The 17,854-nt window shown below is 52.2% G+C and overlaps 4 protein-coding genes across 4 annotated transcripts; all 4 read right to left on the reverse strand.

The window, feature by feature from the left end:
- Window positions 1-2,891: 2,891 nt before the first annotated feature.
- On the reverse strand, window positions 2,892-3,955 carry CGCA056_v015163 (uncharacterized protein; the record flags this gene model as incomplete). The annotated part of the gene is made up of 2 exons (XM_037330403.1): window positions 2,892-3,437; window positions 3,491-3,955. 2 exons carry the CDS (start codon window positions 3,953-3,955, stop codon window positions 2,892-2,894), a joined length of 1,011 nt encoding a protein of 336 aa, XP_037171206.1.
- Window positions 3,956-7,025: 3,070 nt separating this feature from the next.
- Window positions 7,026-7,431, reverse strand: CGCA056_v015164 (uncharacterized protein; the record flags this gene model as incomplete). Its single annotated transcript, XM_037330404.1, has 2 exons — window positions 7,026-7,095; window positions 7,154-7,431. The coding sequence occupies 2 exons, from the start codon at window positions 7,429-7,431 to the stop codon at window positions 7,026-7,028; spliced, it is 348 nt and encodes a 115-aa protein (XP_037171207.1).
- A 4,713-nt stretch (window positions 7,432-12,144) lies between these two features.
- On the reverse strand, window positions 12,145-12,783 carry CGCA056_v015165 (uncharacterized protein; the record flags this gene model as incomplete). Its single annotated transcript, XM_037330405.1, has 1 exon — window positions 12,145-12,783. The coding sequence occupies one exon, from the start codon at window positions 12,781-12,783 to the stop codon at window positions 12,145-12,147; it is 639 nt and encodes a 212-aa protein (XP_037171205.1).
- A 3,792-nt stretch (window positions 12,784-16,575) lies between these two features.
- Window positions 16,576-17,310, reverse strand: CGCA056_v015166 (uncharacterized protein; the record flags this gene model as incomplete). Its single annotated transcript, XM_037330406.1, has 1 exon — window positions 16,576-17,310. The coding sequence occupies one exon, from the start codon at window positions 17,308-17,310 to the stop codon at window positions 16,576-16,578; it is 735 nt and encodes a 244-aa protein (XP_037171204.1).
- Between the last annotated feature and the right edge of the window lie 544 nt (window positions 17,311-17,854).

The raw sequence follows: 17,854 nt of genomic DNA on the forward strand, positions 1-17,854 counted from the left end.
TAACTACTTTGCTTTATAGATATCACCCTTTATGGATTAATTCGTCGCCTACGAGCTGGAAAACACACATGTGCTGCTGCAGGTGCTCTTGTATACCCACCAGGTGGCGGAGGGAGCTAGCTCTCTGTGAGGCTAGATACATTATACCACTGAGCCATGCAGCACCTGGTGACTCTCCTGCATTGTTTCAGCTGCGACTGGCATGGAGGGTGTTCGTCCACTACAGTATCCGGCCGGCTGAGTACAGAAAAGGCATGATACCTGCTTTTAGATTAGGTTATAAAAGACCTGCGTGCTTGTTCGGCAGACTCCTTGAATCTTACTGGCGGGAGATCCTGAATGATTATTCGGCTTCCCCGTTATATGGACTGGTCTGCTTGGTGTGAAGCCTGGTGTTCTATTGACGATCGGGCGAGCTCGTCTAGGCTGCCCAGGCTAACAGCCGGCAGGCTGGTCTCACTCGCCCCTGTTGCGCGCCCTCATTAGAACGTGCACACAGAATGCGTACCTACAGGCAGCAGCTACCTTGGATACAGGCCTTATGATTTCCTACACTAACTAGTTGTACCTTATGTTAACAGGTACCTCACACAAACCAAAGTGTGAAAAAAAAAAGAGTGCATATCTAGGTACTGCAGCGTGCTGTGAGGGTGGGCATGAGCGAGATGGGACTCGAGCGATGATTACATGCAATGCATGCTTATATAAGCATCAACCCAATGCGGGATTCCTCGTCTGGGCCGAGGATTACCTAGACTTAAGCTGAGAGAAATCAGCAACATGTGTAAATAGTGATCATAGGGTTGTATACTTGACCCTACACCGCTTAGTTGGTAGCCACAATCTTTAAGACGATAGGGACATATACCATAACCCGAACGACCTAACCATGATGACCCTAACTGCCTAACCCGCGCCCGGCTCAGGTTAGCTATCTCTACGTCGTTAGTTGAATTTCCACAAGTGAGGATCTAAGGCTCTGAGGCTCTTCAAGGGACGAGAGGACCATATAACATACTCCATGGCTGTTAAGCTATGGGCAAGGGGCGGCCGCGGGGCTCGACGCTACCTTGAAATGCGACATGGACGTCTAGGCTAGGCACATCTCATGGTTATATGTAACTGACGTCCTAGCCAGGGAGGCCGGACCATATCTACAGAGCCAGGTTTAGAGTATCTGGTTTTTAGAAATCACTACTAGTGGTCTTTAGAGTTATGAGCTGCTTCGCCCAGGATCCTTCACAATGATGATAGGGGTTGGGGGGTTTAATCTGTTAAGCAAGCATTTAGAATCAGGCTCGGTCTGTGAAGAACGCAGGAAAACTGCAAATCGAGTATCATGTACCTGCCTAACCGGACGGTGTCGTAAGGACTATATCAGCAGCTACAAGAAAGAACTCCAAAGAAGGATGATTACAGTAGGAGGAAGATATCGGGGGGGGGAACAAACCAAAAGAAAAAAAGAAAGAAAAAAGAAGAAGAAAAAGAAAAGAAAACCCAAAAAGATGAGAAAAAGAAAGAGAGAAAAAAGCAAAAAAGGTATAAGGAAAATAAAGGGTTCCATCCTACTATAGGGCATTGAGTAATACGCACGTCCTAGTCCAACGTCATGCTGTAGAAAGCCTCGCTTATGCTGAAAGTTGAGGTCCATTACTAAGGTATTGTTCAGATCCCAGCGGTGTTAGGTTAAACGCTAGATACCTTAGATCAATGCCTTGGTCAAGACGCCTCTAGGTGTCTCTAATGAGAGACTTGCGATGTCGCGGTCCGGCAAGGATGCTTCTTCCAGGCTGTTTAATTGGCGTCTGGTTAGCTGCGGCGAAAAACCGCATGACTTTCTCCGAATAGCGATTTGCCGAGCCTCCCGCCCCCTTCGGCTCTGAGAATAGACAGCTGGCAGTGTCATATCAAAGAACCAACCTCTATAAAGAAGGCGTGGCGGGTGCTGCTGAGAGGCTTTGGAAGACATCCCTTGGAAGAAGGGTGTGCGTGTGTGTGCGCTATGCTTAGGGTTGCTGGTTTGAGCCTACGCCCCCGGGTGATCGCCCCTCATCTGCTCTTATAAGGCTACCTTAACTCTCCATTCTGATCTCAAGCCATTTTCTTGTCTGGCCTGGGCTAGTGGTGTTAGCTATTGCAAAGTTGGTATGCAGTCGTTGAGATGGTAAGGGGTGCGGTCATGGGCCAAGTCGAATGAGCACTTCTAATAGCCGGCTTTGGCTTTGATAGCCCCCCTCCTCTCCTCTCCTCTCCTCTCTTCCGCTCCCAGGGGCTGGGGCCTTCTTCTGGCTGTTTGGTGCTGTCTCTATACCGCGCGTCAGATGAGGTAGAGCAGCCGATTTCCTCAGAGCTCCTTTGCTGGCTGGTGTACCTATATCGGTCGCTTGTATTCGTAGGCTGGCTGGCTTAGCTGTCAAGGCCTTCAAATTTAAACAGGCCTTTCGGTTCGACTTGATAGCACAGGCGTTTACCTACTACTTGTCACGATGAGTGAATGAAATCTTGCGCACATCGCCGTGGATTGAGATGTACAGGTCCAAGGCTTATTAGGTGTTATGAAGTTCGGTTGGGCCGCTATGATACCCTTGCCCTATATGCAGGCGATGCCCTGATCCTCCACTTCCCTAGACGTGCCCCAAGCCCTCCCTACCTAGTGCCTACGTCGCGAACTGCGGTCGCTCCTTCTCCTCTTCGGACACGAATACTCCCCTCTCGATTGCGGGTATGTTCTCTCGCTCGTCACAGGGCGGGCGGGCGGCCGGGCGGACGATCCGACAAGGGATCTGATGCAACGTGGATGCCTGCGTTCCATTGCGGGACGGTTTCGATTCGACTGAGATCGGTCGGTCTTTTGAGAACAGCAGGTCCATATGCGCAATTCGGGAGACCGCCTAGACCGCAAGCGACGAAGATGGCTTGATTAACCCACCCGACCCTCGCAACGGACCGTTACGGTTCGCACAGTGTTCCATTTCGTCCGCGGAGGTGAACAGGGACCGCAGCTTTGGGAATATAGTGTGGAGCTGCTTGACGACCTCCGCTACGCCCTCATCGACCGGCCCAGGCTCTCCTTCCCTTGGAATGCTGATGGAGTGGAGGGTTATCTTCATTGATTTCCCGGTGTCGTGGCGTGTCGAGTTTGGTGGTGGGGGCCGCCAGGAAGAAGATGCTGCTGGCAGCCGCAGGCTCGCGTCGAGAACCAGCTCCTCTATCTCTTGGTTGTTGCGTGCAATCGACTCCAACATGTGCTGGCGGCTTCCCTGGCCGGGCGTGAGGGAGTAGACGCCGGGGAGGCTGAGTTGGAACGTCTTGAGTTGGCTCATCCCTCTCTGATCGCATCCGAAGCGTTGTTGGGGGGGAACGTCCCACGGCTCCAGAGCCCCATCCGTCCACCGCGAGACGTTCCAATCAGGCGGAGCTCCTGCAGCTGCGTCATTCTCGACAGGTACGTGAGGATTGCGGGCGAGATGCTGGCTGGCCTGAACCGTACGGTGAGCGAGTTCAGGGCTGACATGGTTGCGAGCTCTTGATACAGGGAGGTGCACTCTCTCATTGGTCTGATGTCGAGCTTGGTGAGAGATCTGAAGGGTTGACCTCGGCGCTTGTACCAATCCGCGTGGTTTGGGGGTAGGGGACTCAGAAGGCTCGAGATGGCCGGCTCTATAGTAATGCGCAGCCTGCTCAGCTCTGGGCAGTCGGACAGGGCGTGTATGATTATCGCAGACTCGTCACATCCGTACGTCAGGTTTCGGAACATGCTGGCGGACGTCAGCTTGTCCCACGCTGGCTGCACAACTGAGACTTCGTCGTGATGGTATGCCAGATGGTCGACGCGGAGTTGGGAGAGATTCGTCAGCAATGATACGAAGTCCGGGAGGGCGGACTCGACATGCCACTGGCTGACTTCCAGTCTCGTGATGGTGTTGCCATCTGCTGTGTGGAGTCTTTCGATCATTTCGGGTAACGTTGGGTCATTGAACCTCATGTGCTGTATCTGCCTCAGCCTTGGGAATGGGAGTCGGTAGATCGAGGTGAGGTCCACATGGGGAAGGAGGTATTGGCGAGGTTGTGAGTTTGGTGGGTCGTTCGCCTGGCAAAGGCCGCAGCCGCACTTCCGTCCGTCCCAGCCGGTGAGTGTCTCGATTTGTGACGGTTACAGGGCCCTCCTCTTATTGTCTATACACTCTTGTGTAATGGCCAGGAGGCACACTCTCTTCCAGACGAAGGGGACGGCGTGTTCGAACCATCGTCGACCACATCGGAGGAACGGGGCGATGTGACGCAGGCCGGTTCCAGGGCTAGCGATGTTCCGGAAGATGAGGTCGACGATCTCCGCGGGGAGCCTGTCCATGCTGGTTAGGAGGGGTAGATTGCTGATGTGAAGCGTGTCGCGCTCGTTCCTGCTGCTCCTCCTGGTCGGAACGCTCGCTCCTGTAGGGTTGGGCGATGGGGAGGTGAGGAGGTATTTCTTGGTACTAGGTAGTTTCCTGATCTCTTGCGTTGTTGACAGGTAAGCATTGAATATCTCGTGTTTGAGGCAGGTCCGCTTCAGGGAGGGTAAACTAAGCAGTCAACAGTTTTAGCATGAGAATTAAGAGGGTGATGTTTTAGGTCAGTAGGTGCTTGCCTGAGGTACCTTGCAGGTAGGTACTCAATACTGTTCGCAAGATATTAATAGGCCTTATAAGGCAGTAGTAGGAGATGCACAATAGTAGGTTTCTGATTTGCTCCAGCTCATTAGCTAGCTCCACGCTAATACAAAGGCATCAGATGTGGGAGTGTGTGAGTGTGAGTGTGGATTTAGCCTGGTGTTTAAGTAGGTGTTTCAGGCAAGTACGCAGGTAAGGGCAGGCAGTTGTAGTTAGTTATATAGTGCCTTTCTCTCCACTTTCGCTCCTGCTTGCCGAGATGCTGCTAGGTGACTTCCCGATTAGTCAGGCTCAAGTTAAATTTCCACGTTGCTGTTGACTGATAGGGGGCATTCTCACATGGCTCCCGCGTGTATGGGAAAGAATCGCTGAGGGAGGAAGGAAGAGGGCAGATGAAAAAGAAAAGAAAAGAAAAAGAAAAGGAAGAAAGGGAAAAAAGAGAAAAAAGGGAAGAGGAAGACCGAAGGAAACAAGAATTCCAACTTGATTTCAGTAGTTGACTATACTACCTTATTCAGCAGTGGGCTAGGAGCCAGAACAGCCGTAGGAGTCGCGGGCACCAGAGCCCATCCACTTCATCCATCTCCTCTAGCCATCCACGTATATGCTCGGGCCCGTTCGACAACAGACCCGACCAGTCCGACCAGCCCATCACCTCCAGGACCATTGCACCCAGGGTGCTCACGCCGGTACCAGCACCAATGCCTTCTACGATCATGCATGCTGTAACAAACCGCTGCACGGCCTTTACCCATACGCATTGTACCTCCTTACATAGTATATCCTCCCTCTCCAGCGCCTCTTGCTCATTGCCGTACCACTCGTCCATTTGTTCCCGGTAGACCGTCCGCCAACAGAGCGTTAGCGGGAACCGACAGGCGTGGCACCGCGCCCCCTTGCCGCCGCCGCGGGCACGGTACGACCGGAACATTGTTAACCAGCCCTGGGCTTCCGATGATTCCGCCTGATGTGAGCACCTCTTCAGCTTATGCGTCTCTGCTATCCGTCCCCGCTTATAGAAGGCGCAGAGCGCACAGCTGACATTCTTACTCTTCAGGAGGGATATGAAGTCGCAGATCAACGGGTCGTATGCGGTGTGCGGGCGGGGTTTGAGGAGATGGGTTGGGGGAGGATGGACGGGGATAGCCGATAGACTTCGATGTATCTCAACCGGGTCTGAGAATCTTTCCCTAAGGGGCGGCGCCAGGTCGTCGCAGGCCCTAGCTTCTTCCTCTATTAGAGATGTTCGCCCGTGTGGCACGTGGAAACGAGCCCGTCGCTTTGCTGCGCGCCGCTGCTTGGCGTTCAGGTGCGGCTGTCGCGGGCCGCACCAAGCGTTCGGGGATGTTGCGAGCGGCGAGGCCTCGCTTTGAGGGCACAACCCGCTGCTGGCCCCCTCCGGCCGATACCGCGGGAGCAGTAGCCGTAAGGCCTCGCCTGTATTAGCGTCGTCCTTGGGCATCGTTACTGCGTTGGGTGAGCCGGTCTGAGGGCTGGCTGGCAGGTGTTCCTGGTGTTCCTGCGCGTCTGAGACGCTTTCAGATGGGTGTCTAAAGTCAGGAGCTGCCTGCTTGGGCATACTGTAATCGATTGCTACGTATGTAATAGTGACAGTAGAGCAGCCGTCTACCTAGGTCGCAAGGTAAGCGGCTGGGACAGGATATATATACTGCAGAACTGCAGGAATAAGAGGGGCTCACCGTGGCGCTTAAGGACCTTGATGTCGAGCACGTGAGAACCAGCAGATGATAGCAATCATTTTAGGTCTACAGGGTTGCATCTGATTAGTAGGTCAATAGTATAAGGGAAGCCTGTTCTAGGAAACACCACTGCGTAGCATCTATACTGGGATCAAGCCCGACTGGAACCTGTGCCTGTGGCCATTGTAAGGGATTCCTCGCAATAAACGAAAAAGAAAAAGGGAGGGGGGGGGCAGAAGATAGGAATAAAAGGAAGTAAGTGAAAGGACAGAAAGCCACTTCAGGAAAAAGAAGATTGAGAAGGAAAAGAAGATATTAGCTCCTAGACTCGTCCAGCTACCCTATTACAATGGACCAGCGTTATATATAACGGCACGGTAGGTTTATTTCTACTATACTTCGTATTGCCGATGAATTCTACTAATAAGTGACTGGCGTATGAGGGCATATGACCTTCTGGCTTGTCCACCCTACCACCACACCACCCCAATCGCTATAGTATTGAGAACGAACGAGCTCCATATTACTAAACATTAAGGTAGCTAATGAACGAAACTGAAGTGGCTAACGCTGCGTAAAAGGGCAAGCTTGAGCGAAAAGGCGGGCTCTCGTGACATAATATCGGGTGGTTACAAGTTTCGCTCCGATTCCCTGCCTCCTGTTGAGGAGAATACTGCTAACAACCGTGAACGACGGGCTTTTTCATCCGCGACGAGGGCGCAGGACCTGGAGGCGTCATGACCCTACTTAGATATAGGGCAACAGTGTCAGCACCCAGTTTTGATACTACTAGCGTCGGCATACACTTGGTTGATTATGCCCGTAACGTGAGAGTGGTGATGAACTGGTAACGTCGACTGGAGAGGCTTCAAAGGCGATGGGTACCACTGACTGTATGTAGGTGGTAGTGAGTCGGGAACATGGCCGTGGCCGGGACGTATCCTTTTCAGTAGAGGCTGAACTTGATCTCTAACCTGCCTTAGGACCAGGTGCGCGCTGAGAATCTTCTGGCTGTTATCGTCCAAGGGGTAGCTGCCGATACACGAGACAGTCGTCAAAGTTATCTTAGGTGACTGTTCCATAGTGGAATGCTTTGCTGCAGGCTCGGCGCTGTCGCTGATCCCGAGGATCAGGCGGTACGAGTCCGCGATTTTAGCAATCACCAGGTACGTCAAAAGAAGTATGTTTTGCCTTCTAGAGCATGGACAGCCTAGTAGGCTGTTAAGTCTGGCGAGTGCCTCTCTGTTTTCAGACAGTATATCGCCTATATCTTTCTGCCCGGATTTGCAGTCTCCCTCGATAGCGACGAGATGAGGTGGGCGTTGTACAACCGTTAGACAGCCGCTCGCTGACGTGTGGAGGTTTTCTAAGAGGCTCAGAGCCTCAGTGGCGCAGTCATATACACGGCGTGTTCTATCGGGATTAAGGGCGTCGCCCTTCACTTGCGGCCGTGGGCTGGCGTCCTGGATACTGTTGCCTACATCTTCGGTGGGTCGAGTATCTCCCGCACATGGGATATCGGAGTTCCCATCAGGCTGTCTCGGATAATACTGCGGAGAGGACGGCGTGTTCTGATTGCTAGGCGAACTTAACACTATGCTATTAGTCGAAGGATCTTCGCTTGTTGCAAGCTCCAGGCTAGGCTCCAGTAAATACATAGATGCTGTGTCAATCAGCCAGCTCCAGTTCCTGACGTCGTCAAACGAGGCTTGAGAGCGATTCGTCGGGCTTTCGGTGGAGGGATCCTCCGTCGTGCTGAGCGATAGTGACACTAGCTGAGGAGCTGCGAATGATGACAACGTTCCTGTGCTACTCCCCGGCATGTCGTACAATTCGGCTAGTCGTTGACGCTCACCTGTACGCATAGACATGCTGTACTGGCAGCACAGCCCCTTCTTCGCGCACCGGTGGCATATCGGGTGCTGTTTACCGCATCGTATTTTCTGCAGACTACAAGCGTTACACGACTGCCGGACTTGACGATGTTTGCGCTTGTAGGTTGTACGGTCTGCACTTTGCATAAGCATTGAGAATACTACTATGTATGAGTTGTTTGCGGGCTAAAGGGTGAGGCAGAAGGATTTGAAGATTGAGAAATGGGAACAAATAAAAAAAAAAAAAGAAGAAAAAAGGAAAGAAAAAAAAAAGGGGGAAGTGAATAAAACCACACGCGTTAAGGTTAGCCCCTTCACAATAACAGTCCTGCCAGATCAGGGCCAGGTGGTTAGTTGCCTAGCTAGCTACTATGCAAAGGGTAACTACACCTATGCGTTTTCCGAATGTTACGGTTGCGCGTTACTTTTACAGCTGAAACTCCAATCTATCCCATCGACTGCCATATGACGTCAGTAGATCTCGATGCGGGGTCGTAAATAATTATGGTTTCATATGATTCTGTTTCCGTCGTTCCCCTCAACTCCATACCCTTTCAAGAATAGCATGCTGAGCGAAGAGTAGGAATTGTATCTGAGGTTCCGATGTTATGCAGTAGTCAATGGGATAAGAAAGCTAAACGTGACGCGGCGGATCACATTCCTGCAGCCCAGTGTATATTGAAGCTTCAGCCTTCACTCCTAACCCTAGTGAGGTGCAGCGGGTAGTTAACCCTACTAGTAGAGCTATAGGACGACTTCAGTGTTTATGGTTTAGCTCTGTTGAAAGTCTCTATTATGACACTGATTACCGGGCGTAGTTGAGGCTGTTCTTAGCCTTTTCTTTCTGATGTTGTTTCACTACTAGCTTCTGATACCTAAGGAAGCCTATTGGACTTTTGAGCTCTCTGTCAAAGCACATACCTTCTTTGAGCCTTGGCCTGGCTAACAGGATTCATACTGTGGACAGGTGCAGAATGTATGATCTGATTCTTCAGACAACAAAGACGACTCGATAGGAGCACGTACTACAATTGGCCACGCACATCTCTGCCTGCAAAGGGTCTATAGGTCTATGATGGGCGCAAATGACAAGGCAAAGAAGGACTTCTATATCTCATTGCTGCCCTTGACTTAGGCTAGCATAGCAGTTTCCTGTATGCTTCCTCTGCTGTTGCAGTGAGAATGCCGATCTTGACAGAGGCGACGTCCCGCCTTCGGGGCAACAACTTGCATCCCAGGTGCCGGGGACCATCTTGCTTTCAGGGCAACAATGTCTTAAAAGCCGCCCGCTAATCTGGAACCCTGCCTCACCCCATCTATAGGGCGCGCTAGCTACCTATAGATAAGCCGAGTAATTGGACGTCAGTGGCTAGACTGACGCATTACGCTAGGAAGGTCGCGTTGGGTCGCGTTGGGGGAAATAGCGCGCATTACGTGCAGAATATCTCCCCTGAAGGCCGAGAAGGATGCTCAGGGACGCGTTGACGATTTCTGCCCGGGGGACCAATCATGTCGTTGGTTCTGAGTTTCGGCTTTAGGTTGCGTTTCCACAAGCCACCCCTGCCAGTGGAACAGCCCAGACCAAGCAAGACCCCGCTGCGAGGAGGAGGTGCCTGCCTGGGTGCCTGGGTACAAGGGGGAGATCTAATTTAGGGGGGGGGGTTGGCCGGGCGGCCGTGCTATAAGCCATAGTCCGTAATATGCCCCGTGGGACGGGGTCCCCGGCTTGCATCTGACAGCGGCGAGGAAACGCGCTGTTGCGTAACCCTAGTCCGGTCCGAGCCGATCGCCACTCCCACCGAAAAAGGCCGAACGTATTCAGGCGCTTTTTTTTTTTTTTGCGACGGCCTTGTATCGTTTGTCTATCTTCGGCAGCTACGACCGTTACTATTCAGCATGTCATAAAGTAAGGTAAGATAGATTGCGTTGGGAGCGGTGTTGAGAAGAATAGCTTTCAATCCTTTCGTGCCTGCCTCTCCTGGCTAATGGCCAGATTCCCAAGGCGGCCTGCACCCACACCGACTCACCGTTTAGTTCGCCGCAACAATATCCTCAGAGTCCTATGCTCCCCAGTCTGCTGTTCATCATGCTGGCACCTATCATTGTGGGGCATCAGGAGGTCGTAAAATGCGCCAAAGCCGGTCCTCATATGCAGCTTAGCGCCCAGCTATGTAGGTAGCGAAAGAGCAGGGAATGACAATACAGGTATATCATCACTAACGGTCTGGGTGCCCAACCAGCTTATTAATAGATGTTCCTCTTGACGTATGGCTCTCGTCTTGGTTGTTTCCGCAGCTTAAGTCTTGCTAGACACTGTGTATCACTTCCTTCCCACGCCCAATTTCATCATCACATACTGCATATTCACTAGTAGGTTAGGAAGCAGACTGTATATACGTTAGAGGTGGAAGTTGCTTGAGTACGTCTGTAAGCTCTGGCACTCTCCGCATATATACTGTTAGCTATCACTCTACCGTACCAGCAGGGTTGAGAGCCTGGGCGAACAGTGATAAGAGGCCTGGGCATACTATTATAGATATCATGATATCTCCTGTGGTTATGAGGTTACTCATGGCCTTCTTCACCAGAAGTGAAGCAATAAAACAGGAGAGAATCTCTAGGTGGCTGCTGACCTGTCTCCATGATGCACACTCAACGCTGACCACAAGACCATCAGGATAGCAGCTTGCAGCTTTGTTACTGTTGGGGTCCTATTGTAGAATCAAATGCACCTCGTCAGACCCACAATGCGACTCCTGGTTTGAGGCCTTAGAAATTTTCAGGCGGCCATCAAGAGCTAGCACAGAACAGAACGTATCAGGGTTGCTTTCTATAGCGCATAGCAAAGGATCTGGGTCGTTGAAGCCAGCCAGGCCTAACCTGTTATTAAATAACGACTGTCTTCTGGCTATTTCTAAGACCTTCTACTCGTCCTACCTTAAGCAGAGATTCAGCAGACACGCCTGAAGTAGGGACGAGTCATTAGAAGCTGCATCTTTTCAAAGTACCACAAATGAACCCTATTATCTCTTAAATGCAGCCATGTTGTCCACTTGTGTGGGATTTGAATGAGAACCCAGCTAACAACTCAACGGGTATTGTTGACGAATCGAACAAGCAACTTTCAGATTAGGATAACACTAAAGACCAATGACTACCCTCATGAGCTCATTATCAGTTTAAAAACTGCAGATCAAAGGCCCTTTACTAGCAAGACCACAAGACTTCTCCAAATCGCTACATGATGATTCTATAGTAGCTTCTATATGGAGTTGCTAAAGAACAGACAGCTAGCCTAAATATGTTACGGCCTTTCTAGAGCTGTAGTAGCTGTAGCTTGTCCGTTTGTAAGACAGACATATCGTTCTGTCCGCTTAGCAACGGATGGCCGAGGACTGTTGAAACTCATGAGGAAGTACCCATCTAGCTCCGGAGGAGCCAAGCTGGCGGAAACGATCACGGCATTATTGCGAGGTCCAAGAAACGAATTCGCATTCTCGCATATGCTGCCTGCTTTCGCTGGGGATACAATGCCTAAGTTAGTGTGCAGTGGGATGCAATAAACGCAGGCATCATTGCTGCTGAAGGCTGTGGTAATTAGATCGAAGTGGTTAGGGGCCAAGGTGACTAGTCCTAAACTTAACGAGTATTCGCGGAGGAAGATGAGCTGAAAGGGTCCGAGGATGCTCACGAAGTTAATTGCTGGAGACCTGTAGAGGTCCCATCCGACTACAAGTCACCTCATGCTCGGGTTCAACTAACCCTCAGACCTGAGGACTAGCCGCTGTACTGGTAATCAGTGGCACTGTCCCCGATCCTGAAGGGGTCTCTTAGCGAACGGACCTACTAGATATCTAGAACTAATAGGGTAAAAGCAGGCAAGTGGCTGCTCTACCTTACATCAGAATTCCACCTCACATTTCATCTATCAGCCGAAGTCGTGAGTGGGATGGAAGCTGCGAGCAGATATTCCTCATCATCACCCCCCTTCTTCTTGGCACCCATCCGGCAAATCCCGATTTCCTCGAGAGGAACATTTTCCATCCATACGTGTCCCCGATAGCTCCTTAGGATCTCCGTCGCGTCAATGAGCCCCCCGTCGGCGGTCTTCCTGGCGTTTAAGATGGTGGCGTGAAGGAATAAGCTGAAGCCTCTCTTGTCGAAGATACCAGCATCCTCGAACACATGCCGGATTCTTTGGCATAGCGCGTCGAAGTCGTAGTCGAGACACGTGGGGTGCGCAAAGAGGATTTCGGCACGTCCTGGATCTATGCCAGGAAAGGTTCCTAGGCCAAGGAGCGAGATCTTGATGGGCCTTTGGGGAAGTAGAGGAATGATGCTCTGAAGGACCTGGGTCGCCTCTTCAACGTCTTTGGGCTCGGGAAGGCTCATGACTCCCAAAGTGAGGTGGATAGTGCTGAGGGGACGCACAGCGGACGCGGGGATGCTGATATTGTCCGCACTAGTAATGTATGACTTAAGAGCGCTCAACTCCGCAGACAGCCCAGGCCGCGACAATCGGGTGACCAGTGGAATACAGAGAAAGTGTGTGGGCTTCATAGTGAGAGTCTATTGTTATAAGCACCTCAATATAAGTAACAGGACGGGCCATGTGAGTCTGGACTTATCCTCTTTTTCACTGACCATTACCTATCTGAAAAAGCGATGCTGGTTTGGTGTCCCCTCCCGGCAATTTTTTATGTTATCATTTAGGTGGGTAATTATTCCGTTAGACCATCCGCCTCGCGGGATGTCCGGATCGACCAAGGCCCACCGACCCACCCGCGCGCAACACACAAACGCGAGCGCAAGCTGGCTCCCAGCCTGACTAGAACCCCAACCCTTGAGCACTATTTCGGGGTGTCCCCTCTCTTACTTGCCCCCTCCCAATCCTCTTCATGCTGATGTAATATTGAATCTCTCATCAAGCTGTGCACCGTTCGTCCTGGGGGGAAGCGGTCTCGGTCTGCCTGTGCTGATGACGTCGCTAACGTCAACCCCGTATCCTCAACCTCGCTAGAGGACTATTACGGCCTCAAATCAAGCCGTAGAATGGAGCGCGCTGCGGAGTGGACTGCGTTTCTTTTCGCCAGGTTGGGACTCGTCCACTTTGTTAAGAGACGCAAGGACGGGAAACGAGGTGTTTAGCATCGCAATCACCAACGGACGGCAGCACACAGCCTAATGTGCTAACCGAGGTCTATCTGTAAGCTAGCCCAGGGTCTAGCCTTGGAATCGCCTAGTGCAGGCTGCGACGGATGGCGAGGCTTATAGATGCTACCTTATTACCTTCACAATGAATACATTGACCTGCTGCAGTTACCACCTTGCGAACGCTCTGAGGACTGGCATGCAGTCCCCCCGGCTGAGTCGGCCAACAAGGCGGGCAAGCTCCACGCGGAACCGACGGTAGCCTTGAATCTCATAGCCAGATCACAAGCATCCCTGTAGCGGGATATCATGATTCGTCCCGATGGGTGTCAGATGACGGACGCTGAGTGGACTCTCGCTGAGGCAGGCCGGATTAGATGTGAGGCCATATGACAGATCTCTCCCGCCTTTGGAAAATCTCTCGCTTCCTGGAGGGAGATACTGGAAATTGATCAGCAGTCCCTCGTAGCTATACATGTGCCTCCCTTTCCACCACCTGCCCACGCTGGCCTGAGTAACAACACATTAGGGCATATCCTGTAAGAAGAGTGGCCCCGGCACTATCTTGAATAGAGGGCTCGTGCGGCGGCACTTCGAGATAGGGGATCAGAACAGGAAACTAACGTGAAGGTGAGAATATATCAACATTTGCGATTACACAGTTCCTCGGAGACGGCGTGGTCGGCCAGGAGGCAGGAGGTTCTTAGGTCACAAGTCCAACACATAATAGATGGAATAGCCAGAGCACAGAGCTTCCCGAGTACCTTAAAGCCCCCGTAAATGAAGAGGCGCATCACGAGATCTACTAGCTACATCACGAGGGTCGTCCGTGCCCCGACCTCGTCTTTATAACATACGGTAACGTACGTATGCTTACGCGACTCCTAAAATAATAAAGTAGTGATGGCGACAGTTCCAAACTGCTTTATCCTCCCGGCTTACAGGGCGTATGGTGGGTGGGCCACGACGCACTATGCTAAGCTATACCAGTGGGCGGCCTCGGCCATATCTCTCTGCTGCGCGGCGTTGCAGCCTCTTATTCCCGCTGCATATTGACTTCTACCTTGGCTAAGATACTAGGGTGGTCCGTCGTGCCTGCAAAACGTCCATCAACCTCGTCCTGCTATCTCAGTTCTTTGGGATAAGCTATACCTAAGGTATATAGTCCGTATCTTCCAGTAGCCGGCGAGAGGCCGACCCTAGGAGTACTACGCAGTATCCCACTGCTAGCTTATGGATAACTTGAAGTTGTCGCTGCTTTCACGGAGGGCTGGAGTCCTGGACCCGGCTACGGTTTGACGCCACTTGCCGCTATCTTTATGAGTACAGCTGATCCGTGGCCCTTTGAAGTCAATGAGTGAAGCCTCAGTGGGCAGATTGTTCATATGCGACTGAACTCGTGTGAAGCCCTGATTTCACCACCCCGTTTTAGAACCTAGCGGCGGGATGCAAGAGAATTAGCCCCCTATAATGCTCCTGAACACTAGAGTGGCTTAAAGATGAAACTTCGGACTACCTAGCTCATTTGTGCGGCAACCGGCCTAGGCGTTGTGTTGTGGTATGACGTTTTAGCCCTGACGGGATGCTGCTGCTGCTTCTGTAGTCAAAGGCATAAGTGACTACCTATAGCTGTTGAACATCGTGTCTAGCTTTAACGGTCCTTGGTACAACAGTCAGTGTACTCTTCTAGGCCTGCCTACTAGTAATAAGGCATCTAGTGTAATTTGTATGTGAGCGTGGGGCTCTTCTTAGTTCAACTATATACACTATACATTTAGCTGTTTTTCCGACAGCAGAAACAAGGCCTGTAGATAATTGCAGTCACTGCTACTGGCCTTGATGGTCGGAAAGGGGTTATGCGCCAGCCTGCTAACTATAGGCAAAGGCACCACCTCCATTTGTTGTGTTATGTTATGTTGGGTAGCTTAATGTTGTCCCTTACCTATAGTGTCAGCGCTATGGCAGCAACATCCCACTTCCTATATGATTGCCTACTACGGCCTAGGGGGTTAGTTTAAGGCCTATATGCATTTGCAATATGCATTTGCAAAAGGCGAGATGGCAAGAACATACTGCATGCTGAGACAGTGTCAGCTGCTGCTTTAAGGTGTGAGGAGATGCTTGAGAAAGGCAAAGAGCAAAAGAGACCAAAGAAAAACATGGTTAGATTAGCCTATCTATGCACTTCTCCGTCCGTTGTGGAAACAGACTATTATGAACACTGAGAAACGTCATATGCTTCCCTGCCCTGTCCAAGGTATCGTTAGACGTTCTTAGTCATGGGATCAGTGGTGAGATGAGGGTGCTCTAGCTGATGTTAGACGTACACAGGCTGGTGGGTAACTACTACATATGCGTTTGGGTCTTTGGGCTCCTAATAGCTTCTTTGATGATTCTTGAGACTACGTAGTGATCTCAGTCGCAGCTAAGCTACTATCAACCAGATATTCCACCCGAGGCACCAGTTCACCTTACCATAAGTAAAGGCTTCGTGACTTGTATAATATGTCTGTAGTCCTCCGTCCTTTCACCTCCTTTAGCCTCCGTAACTATGACCTCAGCTCAACAGTGACGTGAACACTAGTAGCAGCCCCGACTGATGTCAGCCTGTCTCTTAACTCTTCAGCCCGTGATGTCTCACCGGCTGTCCAAACCTCGACCTTGAGCTGCCTTAAGCTTGACGGCCTAGCCTCCAGGTACTCTGTGATTTTAGCTTCGAGTGTGTGCCCACCGTGGGGCGCTTGGGTCGTCCGCCTCCCACTTGACGTCGTCCCATCGGGAGTGCCACCAGAAGAACATTTCGTTAGTTGACTGTAACACACTCGATGCTAGCGGGGAGCACGTCGGCGAGCCTTGCCGAGTTATCTGTTCTCCACCCAGTAGTACCGGTAGCGAGATAGTGATGCGCTTAAGCTGAGAGAACCCCCTGAGTGACGCCAGCGTGCCCCGAATACCCCACGGCCCTTGCTCGCCGCAGTCGATAGCTGTGGATGTCCAGAGAATCACGCTGAAGGAGAGCTCCTGTAGCGAGTGCTTCAGGGTTTCGAGCGATGTGCGCAGCGCGTCCAAGTCCAAGCCACGACCGGGGCGTATTCGGCATCGATAACATGCTCCCAGCGGAGAACCTCCAGGTCTGGGCATGCTCGCACAAGTCGGTCCAGACTTGCTTCAGTCAGCTGGGCCTTGCTCATGACCAATTCTTTAAGCTGCGTCGCGGAGACGGGGCCCTGCCCCGGCGGGCCATGAAACCAACCGTCCACCGTCCTCAACGCGGTGCATCTCGAGGGTGCGGACCTGCGGGAGGTAAAACAGGGGTAGCACAGTGTCTGCGCTGACGTAAAAGCCGAACTCCGCGGCGGGGTCATCGTCCGGGTATGGTACAACGACCCTGGCCGTCCTGACGTGTGCGAAGGCCATGGTGCCGGCGCGGAAAGCATCTCCCGGCAGAGGAGGGAGATGACGGGGTCTCCTAGTGCTAGAGAATGCGGTTTGCTCGTCATCCTCTTCATCTTCGACCCGGTCAAAGGTCCGGATCTCGAGGTCTCCAGAGCAGGCAGGCGCGACAGCAAGAACGGCCAAAGCAGCGACGGCTCCTGCCGGCTGCGTTGTGCCCACCTCTTCGTATCCAGAAGCAACGGAGGTCCGCGTGTAGCGGCAGCATCGCCCCTGTGGCATGCGGCACGGGCTCGCCACCTGCCCCACCGTCGACCGCTTGCATCGCCCGTCTCTCCGCCTCCAAGCGCTCTGACGCCGCGAACAGCACACAGTAGCATGGCGGACCGCGTTCAGACGTGCTGGGCTGCTCAGTAACGGGCGGATGTCCCTGATGATGGCGATGGGTGGGGACGATGAGAATGGCGAGCTGACCAGGCGCACCTCCGATCGGCCCCTGTCCCATATGAGAGAGCCTGGGAGCGTTGGCAAATCGTCGACCATTTCGAAGACAGGCGAAGGTCGTCTTGGGCCCAAGGGTCTGGAGAAGGGAAAACGTCCTGATCCACACTGGTCCTCTGCGATGGGCCGTGTGTTGATGTGTGGAATTATCGCCAATCCGCTGTTGTCACTAGAACGACACGTGTCCTGGTTGCTGTTACGCTTAGTCCCGTATGATGCCCGACAATTATGCGGATGCAGCATACCTATACGCGCAGGATGACTGATAATAAAGCGTGCAGCGGAGGATCTCGTAGCGCGACAGGAGGCAGGTCGACGGGATATGCGATTGTTGATCATAGACTCCTTGCCTATTGCCACTCTGTAGGAAACTGGCCGCGTCGCGCGCAAGCAGGGCTAGATATGGCCGAACCTGGAGAGCCAGGACGCTCTGGAGGGCGCTTTAAAAATAGCCTGTTGCGGATGCATGCTTCAGAGACCCCGGGACCACGAGTCAGGCAATGCGCGAACCGGGAACAGCGTGTGCCTGCCCAGCAATTGGCCCATGCCGTTTGGCCTCAAGGTCTAGGCCTCAGCGCCGGCGACG

This window comes from Colletotrichum aenigma (assembly GCF_013390185.1).
Source record: "Colletotrichum aenigma strain Cg56 chromosome Unknown KSG_Cg56_contig49, whole genome shotgun sequence".
In the NCBI taxonomy this organism is placed as follows: domain Eukaryota; kingdom Fungi; phylum Ascomycota; class Sordariomycetes; order Glomerellales; family Glomerellaceae; genus Colletotrichum; species Colletotrichum aenigma.